The following is a 10,283-nucleotide window of genomic DNA, read 5'->3' as shown; positions in this document are numbered from 1 at the left end:
GTAGCCACTAGCACTAACATTAAAGAGAAGAAAAGGAATCCAAACACATGAGTTATGTGTCTTGAAGAGATTTATTAAAGAATATTCTATCACAATATAGAAATGGTAGTGAGATCCATAAAAGTGTTCCTACAATGTGATCATGGTGTGGCAATTCTTAATTGGGATGATGAGGCAGAATTCCAAAGGTGACTCCTTAATTAAGAGGATAAATCCCATCTCCACATATTAGGAATGCTCCTTCTTTTGTTGAATTTCTGGATGCTATGGCAGTGTAAGATGTTATTTCCTACCTCTTCTTACAAATTCAAGTTTTGAGATCTTTGAGATCAGTAATTGGTCGAGCGGATTAAAAGTATGATATTGGAAAGTTTCCTGATTTGTTCAGTTAACAAAAAAAAAGAAGCCATAGAGTCATGTCCAAATGACAGGTGTTATGAGGTCTTTTGGGTCCAGACAGACATTTATCTATAAAGTTGTTATTATTATTTGAAAAGGTGGGAAACCTCAGAAGTTTTTATGACTGAAAACAGAAGAAATTCAGAAACAATGAACACTTATAGGATACTAGTCAACTGATATGAACTTGAATGTTCTCAGGGAATTTAGGCCCTAACCTTGCTTGGCAATACCAAAGTTAGTAAAATGGCCTTTGATCATTCTCTCAGTGTTTATGGGTTTTCTCCTGAGTATTCTACACATGGATGCTAACTGATTCTGTAGAGGATGGGGAATAGCTTTCTAATAGACAAAAATCCTAATGAGAAAAAGGTTTTAAATTGAATATGTTTGACTCTATGCATAAATATCCTTTATATGCTATATTCTATAGCAAGTAATATTTATTAATTTATGTTCTTCAGTAAGAAAAAAACAACACTTGTAGCTACAAATTCCAAAAAAACAAATATATCCTAATTTTCAACTTAAGAAAGCATTATAGAAGCCATGAACTGGATGCTATAAAATGAATTATAGTAGTTAGAGATTTACAGGTATATTGAACAGCAGTACATTATGTATTTGTGATTATTGTACACGTTGCACTCAAGAGCCCCCTTAACTGTAAATCTACCGAAAGCTACTCCAGGTTTAATCATCCCCTCATTCAACCATTCATTGCTCCTTTTACATGACTAATTATATATAGCTGTCAGCAACAAAATCAGAGTGTTTTGGTACCATATTTTGCCTAGTAAATAGCAAGAACCAGAGAAATATCTATAAAAAGTATAGTGACATCACATTCCACAAAGTCCCACACCAAGTATTCAAATCTTGGTAAGATGATTGTTTTTTTTTTTTATATGTGAATTTTAGATGAGACAACTGACACCACTGCTGGGCTTTTTCCAGCTATGAACTTCTTTGTCTAGCTTGGCTCTCAGGCATGGCTCTGTTTTGTTTCTAGTTGATGAATCTTCATGTTCTTTCCCAGACATTAAGGGATTTATTGCTTTTTCTGGGTGCCAATGGTACTACTAGTGAAGCAGGAGGACATTAAAAGCATCGTTCTTTGTCTGGGAGTGGTGGGTTTCCTTGAGTCCAGTTTGGGGAAAATAGAATTTGAGAATCAGAAGATGCCATTTGCCCTGATGCCAGATCTTTGTTGGAGGGATGCCTATAGACTCACTAATCAGAATTCATCTTGCTTCTAGAGATCCATTTTTGCATGTAAATGCAATAGGAAGGAATAAGGAGAACAAGAAAGTAGGGTGTTGGTAAAATCATTTATATCTTTCCTATATAGTCTCTTGCAAGAGAGTACTCCCCTCCTCACCATTCAGGTATTGATACAGGACTAAGCATCCTACTATTTCTTATCTTATTTTGCTTAAGCACTTGCATGAGATTATATAATTCAACCCAAGCTATCAATAGTGAGTGCTATGACTTCATCAATTCATAAAACGTAATAACACTATGCAATATAACTAAAGTGGATGACTGAGGTCTGAGGTCAGTGAAATATAGAAGAAAAGGTCTTTATAGTCCATGGCTCCATTGTCAGAGGACTGATTTCAAATGCTTCTCCGAATGATTAATACCTATGAGATCTTAAACAAGTCACTTAAATAGCTTGACTCCCATTTTCTTTGTGAGACAATCCTAGAGACAAAAGGTCGTGCAGACCTCAGACCTCAGACAATTCCTAGCTGTGCTATCTTGGGCAAGTTTGCTGTTGGTTTGCTCTTACAACTCTTCTGCCTTAGACCTATATTTAATATCGAATCTAAGAAAAAAGATGAAGGTTTTAAAAAATAATAATAAAATAGCTTTGAGCTGTAGGTGTTTCAGCCCTCTCTTAGCCTAAGTAGAACTGTACTCTTATGACCTTGATATGGCCATATTGTAATTTTATTTACATGTGACTAAATATAATGGACAGAATTAGAAATTTTGATCTTGTCATAGACTTCTTCCAAAGAATGAGACTTTGTGTTTTTATGAATACTGGGGATCATAGTCAGTGATAAGTTTAGACTTCACCAAGAGTTAGATTTGCTGGTGGAAAGAGAGATCAGGAAAGAGGTTGAATTCTGATCTGTGTCTTAAGAGGTTATAATTATTGTATTTTAATTATTGTATTGTATTAATTAATTATTGTATTTTAATTATTGTATTGTATTAATTAATTATTGCATTGTATTTTAAAACTTCAAGGGAATTTAGTAATCTGGTGATCCAAGATTGCCTTTTTGTGGATAATAGAATGAAGGTTGAGAAGCATAAAATAACTTTTTCAAGCTCTCAAAAATAAGTAGAGAAATTAATCCAAGTTTTGGGGATCCAGTTATGGGGCTCTTTCCTTTATATGATATTACATCCTTAATTTTTATCAAGCACAAAATATTATAGAGTTTGTTATAGAATTGTTATAGTTATAAAGAGTAAGAGATGGAGGAAAGTGATGAAAGAGCACATTCCTGAAACATTTAAAATTTGTGAACTCTTTTCTCAAGTCTCAGATGAAAGTTCCCAAGGCCTAACATTTTGGCCTCCTCTTTATGACCTGAAACATCCAGAGGAATTCTTGCTTTAGCTTCTGATTTTCCAGGATTAGAGTAAAGGTTTGAACAGAGGAAAAAACTGTGAAAATTAGTGACAAAATCATTACCAGCAGAAAATGTGGAAAGAAAAAACTATACATAGCAAGAAAGAAGGTGAGGAGGTATCCAATGAAGAGTATGAAAGAAAAGAGGATGACTTTGGTGGCTCTCACATGGGCCATGGTACTTAGATCCTTGGTGCCAGTGGAATGATGCTTCATCTGCTTGGTATGTCTCACTAGGGAGAGAATGAGCAGGACAGAGGAGAGCAGGGACAAGGAGAATGGAATGAATGACCAGAGAGTACCAAGAAAATGCAAGAGATAATAGTGAGTTTTTATTCTTCTGATTTCTTCAGTGTCGTTTCTTGAGCGTATCATTTGACTCATGTCAGAATAAACATGGAATTTCAGGACCAATGCCAGTGTGCTGAAGCAGGAATAGAGCAGAGATCCCAGAAGAATCCAGACAACCACATGAGATATTTTTCTCTTGAGCCAGAGGAAAGCCTTATGGGAGAAACTGGCAATCTTCAGGCAGTAGAAGACATTGAGGCAAGAGGTCAGAGAGATGTTTAAGTTGTTGGTAAACATCCAGAAAATATCAACAATATACAAAAATATATCCAAGTGATGGAAATGGGGATAAAATATGGTTACAGCGAAAACCATCATTGGTATCCCATGCAGGATGATCCTGGAGAGAGCCAGGTTCAGGATGATAAAGTCAGACAAAGAAATTTTCCTGTCTCTGACCCAAGTAATATATCGCAGCAACACAATGAAGCCATTTATCCAAGTACTCAGAAAGAAAATAATGAAGGTCACAAACAAAATTACTACTACTAATATAAGATTTGTCATGTCTGTGGATGGCAAAACCTCACCCTGGTTCTCCTTGCTTTTTTTTTTCTTCTATCTTCCCTGAATACTGTCAGGAAGACAGAAATGCCAGCTATTCAACTATGGTGGTGATTTTCCCTTCTTAGTCTTGGGAATGCTTCTGTCACTGTCCAGAAAGGACCCAGAAGTTCTTGTGATCAGCTCTACAGCAACTATCTTGATTCATTCAGATTAAGATCTACAGGTGTTTCTGGAGTCCAGACCCTAGATTCAACTGATCAGAGAAAAGACTGAGCTACTCTATACTGGGATGCAAATTGGTGCAGTATGACAGAGAAGGGAGGGGACAGAGTCACAGGGAAGAAAGTATTAGTATTTGAAATCCAAAGGTTGCAGGTCCACACAGATATTAGATTTCCATGCCAGCTATCCAGAGGGAGAAGCATCAGGGCCCCAGGATAGAGTGTTGGACTTGAGATCAGGAAGAAATGAATTCAAATTCTGCTTCTGATGCTTATTATCTGTGTGATAGTGTGCAAGTTATTTAAGCTCTCTGAATCTCAGGAAAATAATTGCACCTACTTTATAGGGTTGTTGTAAGAATCAATGAGATAATGTAGACATCAACGAATAAAAAAGCACTTAACATATGAGGGCTGGAGATACAAGTAGAAAGGTGAGACAATTCTATTCTCAAGGAAAGAATATTCTGATAGACAGAAAAACCACACAAGGTTCAGTTTCAAGTCAGATAGAAGAAAAAATTCAGTAGTACTTAGGTTGGCAAGCAAGAGAAATTCTAATACATCTTCTTTTGTATTATTTATATTAGTAAAACTTCATAATTTTCTGATAATTTAACCATTTTGATGGTGCCCAACACATTGATTTTGAGAATAATAACAAAACACTCTGCAAACCTTAGAGTACTACATTAAAAATGATTATTTTCTTAGAGCCATTCAGAGATGAGGAATCATTGTTTCAAGGTACAGGAGAACCACAGTGAAGAGAGAGCATCAAATCATTAAAAAGCTGAGGTCTCATTTTACTCTAAGAAATGTGCTTTTGGGTCAAACATACAGGGAGGTAGATTTCATATTCTATTGGTGGTTGTTGTTCAGTCATTTAGTTGTGTCCATCTCTTTGTGACTCTATGTATCACACTGTTCATTGGATTTTGTAGGCAAAGATACTGGAATGCCATTTTCTTCTGCAGTGGAGAAGTATTCCATAGGAGGCATAGGTAAATACCATAAAGAGAGGAGAAGACACATTGTTATTCACAGAGTGGAGTATTGATGATATACCGAAATAATGGGATCCAATTTTTTTCTTATAACATAATATCTCTGAATCTTTAGATTTTTTTCTTATAACATAAGACACAATTTATTACAAAATTTAAAGTAATAAGAACTTACAGGTAAAATTCAGGAGCTTCCACAATTCACTTTGTTATCAATCAAGGGGCAAATGAAAAGGAGAGGGAGCTGGTCTCAGACCCAGGAAGACCTGGGTTCAAGTGTTATATTTGACACATCTAGGCTGATTAACGCTTAATACCTCAGTTGTGTAGGTTACTCTCTCTAAATAGAAGAGAAGAGGGGGCAGCTGGGTAGCTCAGTGGATTGAGAGTAGGGCCTAGAGATGGGAGGTCCTAGGTTCAAATCTGGCCTCAGACACAGACAGCTGTGTGACCCTGGGCAAGTCACTTGACCCCCATTGCCCACCCTTACCACTCTTCCACCTATGACCCAATACACAGAAGTTAAGGGTTTAAAAAAATAGAAGAGAACTACCTGCATAGACCATGTGTGGTTTCTTGTTCAGAAATTTCCTATACCAAAGAAATCATAGATCCAAGTTCTTAGCCCTATTGTGAAAAATGACTTAATCTTTGTTGTTGAGAAGATTGAAATCCATTCTGTATCATTTTCTTGTTGAACCAATTTACAAGTAATTGATTTTGTCCTGTAGCCCCTTCAATCTTAAAATTGCTTTAAGTCTTGGTTTCTTGACTCTGAACTTAGTTCAGAATTCAGCTGGCTTTTAAAGGGCTAATTTTAGAAATCCATTTCTCTTGCTAGTTACTGATCTATTCTTACTGCAAGGAATTTAGCTGATCTTGGGGGGAGGGAAACACAAAGAGAGATCATCCTTATATATATTTTTTCCACCCATACATTCTGCCTTAGAACCAATACAATATTGGTTCTAAGGCAGAAGAATGGTAAGGGCTAACCAATTGGAATTTAGTGACTTTCCCAGGGCCACACAGCTAGGAAGTGTCTGAATCTAGATTTGATACCAGAACCTCACATCTCCAAAGCCAGGTTTGCAAACCATTGAGCCACTTTGCTGCTCCTTGGCCTCATATCTTTACACTTGGAGCTATCCTTCAAGGATCTCTGCATTGCTGTCCTCAAGTCTAGACCACTATCTCACACTTGCACTCAAGTAATGAACACTTCTTATTCTTATGACAGAAGAAGAGGGGTAGCGTCCTTGCTAGCACACATGACCAAACTTCCAACCAATCATGTTCTCTATGCTTCACCTTTGTTAGCAGCCATGATGTCATCTACCCTGTCTTGTTTTTTGCTCTTTACTCCCAAAACATAAAAAAGGGGAAGTATTCTTTTGCTTGGGACCTTTGGCATAAATGGAAGCAAACCACTGACCCATTTATTGACATAGAGCATGGCCATGTAATAAATGTTCTCTTGCTCAGAGATTTACTTCAGGGTTCCATTTTATTAAGTTTTAATAGTGATAGTCAGATAGGGAAAGAAGTGCCACCCTCCAGATCTTTATCAAGACCTCCCCTATTTTATTGGACTCAAGGGGAATAATTTTCCACAAATGGAGAGTTTCTGTTAGGTACTTTTGGTTGTGGATTATTTCTCTCCAGATTCCCAACAATCTTTTTTTTTCCTCTAGGCAAAAGAGGGTGAGTGAATAATAATGTATGTTTAATTTTGTATTTGTTTTGTAACCTAATTTATATCAGAAGATTATAAGTTACAAGATTTGTAAATAATTGGCGATATTTAAAACTTGGTACGTTTTTAGAACTATCTTTTGAAAAGAATTCATCCTTCAAAGATCTCTCCTCCCAGAATTGAAAGATATTTACTGAGACATACAATGAGCTTTTAGTCTTTAATGAAGACGTTAATTTTTTTTGGAGGATAGAGGAAGAGCTTGACATTTGACATTCTCTGAAGTTCTAGAGGGAGGAAATCCTGTTTTCCTATCCATATATACTTAGAAATGCTCCTGTATGATGCTCTTCAAAATTATTTTTTGTTGGGCGGTGGAAGTTGAATAAATTATATATTCTAGCCTAGGAGTAGGTAGTGTTCTTCTGAGTCCTTTTCTTGCTTGAAGTCCGACTTAGGGGCTTAGTGATGTTACAACCTTGTTCTCTAGTCAGCAAGGTCTTTAGGAAAATGAGAAATTATAGAGCAAATCTGTTTTATGTGTGTTTGGGAGAGAGAAGTATGCAGTAGCAGACTGTGTAAAGCAATATGTGAAGACTTAATGAGTTAATTTGAACCAGTAAATACTTTTTTGCAGAGAGGTAATTAAAACTGGTAACTATAGTTTCAGCAGTAAAGAAATATTGGAACTTTTATAACTGTCTGTTTGTTTGTCTGTATATTTATAACTGGTTCTGTATTTGATTTGTTGTGTCATTTTCCTTTTAGAATCATGTGTGCATGTAACTTAGAAGGAAAATAAAAATCTCTCTGTATTTTGTGATCTATTCTTTAAAAGCTCTTTAAGCCTTCATCATGAAGTCTTCATTTTTTACATCCAAATTCTGAGGAAGTTTTAGGGTGTGAGGAGGGAAAGATAGATAAGAAATAAGAGAATGTTTTCTCTCAGATTGTGTAATTTTTTTTCATGATTAATTAGAAACTGAGTTTGTGACTAAAAGGAAAGTTTTCAATTATGTGTTTCCAAATTATAACTTAAATGAGTTTTTACAAAATGTTGAAGTATTCTAGCTAGTTTGAAATTTACATCCATTAAAATCTGTTTCAAGGGAATTCAGAGCATTTCCTATGCCCAGGAATGGTTGTTTCACAAGCAAGAAAGGAAAGTCATTTTTCTAATTAGAGAAGAGTTTGTAAGGAGTAACATTGGAGCAAAATAAAAATGATTTCACCTCATATTTTAAGTGTTCTCTTTCCTGGTTCATAGGAAAAGAGAAAAGTTGTATAACAGGTAAATCAATTTTATTAGAAAATCTAATTGGATACTTAGATGTTTCAGAAATTAAAATGAAGCAGAAATCAATTTACAAATAACTTTTGAATTAGTGTGTGTTTTGAACTTTGAATTTTTGCTATTATAAGAGTCCTGTGGTTATTGTTTTACATTAATTCAGTTGTACCCAACTCTTCATGACCCCATGGACCATGCAACCAGACCCTTCTACCTCCACTATCTCTCAAAGTCTATGAGTGTACATGTTCATTGTTTCCATGACTCTATGTATCTATCTCAGCTCTGCCATCCTCTTTTAATTTTGTCTTCAATGTCTTCCAATGTCAGGGTCATTTCCAGAATCCTGTGTTCTCATTATGTGCCCAAAGTATTTAAGCTTCAGCTTCTGTTAACCTTTATTTTCTGAATTATTTTCTTTAAGTATTGATCGTTTTGATCTCCTTGCTTTCTACAGGATCCACAAAAGTCTTCTCTAGCACCACAGCTCGAAATCATTGGCTCTGTAGTTCTCAGCTTTATCTGGACCTTTGTCAACAAGAGAATGTTTCTGCTTTTTAGTATGCTGTCTGGATTTGTTATATTTTTCCTTCTAAGGAGAAAGATTTTTATATTAGGGATTTTACAAATTTCTTAGGGAGCAGCAGCTACAAAGCAAATCCCTTGTCTTTAATGTCACTTCAGATGATAAAATCATATTTTACAATCAAGGTCTGCATGACTGCAAATTTATTTTTTGAATTTCCAATAGGTTGTAGTTATAGCATTTTTAGATGTAGTTTCCAGGCATCATCTTCAAAGTAGGTGCTTCCTAGAATAGTAGCAGAGGAGTTTGGATTGGAAGCAAGATTAGTGTTTTGTTTTTTTTTTTTTTTGGAGGAAGGGGAGGGCTGCTGCCAATTCTGAGACTTTTGACCTTAACTGGCAGTTGGTAGCAGTTCATCAGCAATTTATATTTTTACTTTAAAGGACAGTGTACTTACTGTAATATCTGGGATGGAAGTTAATTCCAGTGGTCAGGGAGATACCACTATTCTCAAGGGTCCAGTATTCAGGGTCTTAGGCAGTTTCTGTCCAGGTTTGAGGGGAAATGTTAGATGTTTTAATTTTCCTGGCACGTCCTTTCTCCTGCCTCTCAGAGTTCTTTGGTGATTTACTAGGCTGACTTGTTTATTTCATAGGTGGTAATTGATTATCAGTTTTTGGGGATGGTTGGTCCCTTGCTTATTTTATTATTCCTATTATTGAGTAGATGCTCTAGTTATTCCTGCTTTTGTCTAGTATTTTAGTAGATGTTTCATATTTAAGCATTGCAATGAAGAGAACTGAAGGAAGTTTAGAAGAAAAAAACAGAGAAGAAATGAAGTTTTGAAAGTGACATGTTGAATTTATTATATACTTTTAAAATAAATGAAAGCTAGCTGTATGTTTGAAACCCCAAAGCATTGTTTTTAGAGTTGTGAACTGATCCAACCAGACTGGAGAGTAATTTGGAACAATGCTTTAAAGGTGTGCATACACTTTGACTCAGCCATACCACTAGATGTATATCCCAAAGCAACACCAAAACATAAAAAAGGAATATATGCCTAAAATATTTATAGCTACTTTTTGTGGTAACAAAGAATTAGAAATTGAAGGAAAATCAATCAATTAGAAAATGGCTGAACAAATTGTGTTATATGAATATGATGGAATAATATTGTTCTATAAGAAATTATGTGTTAGGATGTTCCCAGAAAAACCTGGAAAGACTTAAATGAACTGATGCAATGTGAAATGGCTGGAACTGGGAGATCATAGTACACAGTAATAGCAATATTGTATACTGATCAACTGTGAAGGATTAGGTATTCTCAGCAATAAAGACAATTCTGAAGGACCCATGATGAACAATGCTATCTGCTTCCAGAGAAAGAACTATGGAATCTGATTGCTGTCTAAAGTAGGCTTTTTAAAACTGTATTTTTCATTTTTTTCCAGGTAGAAGTTATGTTTTCTTTCACAACATGAATAATATGCAAATATATTTTGCCTGACTGTATTTGCTTAACCTATATCAAATGGCTTGCCTTCTCAATGAAGAGTGAGAGCAGAGAAGGAGGGAGATAATTTGGAATTCAAAAGTTCTAAAAATGAAGCCTAAAATTTGTTT

General features: G+C 35.5%; 1 protein-coding gene across 1 annotated transcript; it reads right to left on the bottom strand.

Moving 5' to 3' along the window:
* Nucleotides 1-2,986: 2,986 nt before the first annotated feature.
* Nucleotides 2,987-3,913, bottom strand: LOC123250739 (taste receptor type 2 member 3-like). The gene has a single exon (XM_044679968.1). The coding sequence runs from the start codon at nucleotides 3,911-3,913 to the stop codon at nucleotides 2,987-2,989; it is 927 nt and encodes a 308-aa protein (XP_044535903.1).
* Nucleotides 3,914-10,283: the final 6,370 nt, after the last annotated feature.

Source organism: Gracilinanus agilis, chromosome 5, assembly GCF_016433145.1.
Source record: "Gracilinanus agilis isolate LMUSP501 chromosome 5, AgileGrace, whole genome shotgun sequence".
Classification (NCBI taxonomy): domain Eukaryota; kingdom Metazoa; phylum Chordata; class Mammalia; order Didelphimorphia; family Didelphidae; genus Gracilinanus; species Gracilinanus agilis.
The sequence above is the reverse complement of the archived record's forward strand: the minus strand, read 5'-3'. Positions and strand labels throughout refer to the sequence as shown.

Excerpts from the sequence above, each read along its gene's own strand:
- LOC123250739 (XM_044679968.1), bottom strand. The coding sequence starts at position 3,913 with ATGACAAATCTTATATTAGTAGTAGTAATTTTGTTTGTGACCTTCATT.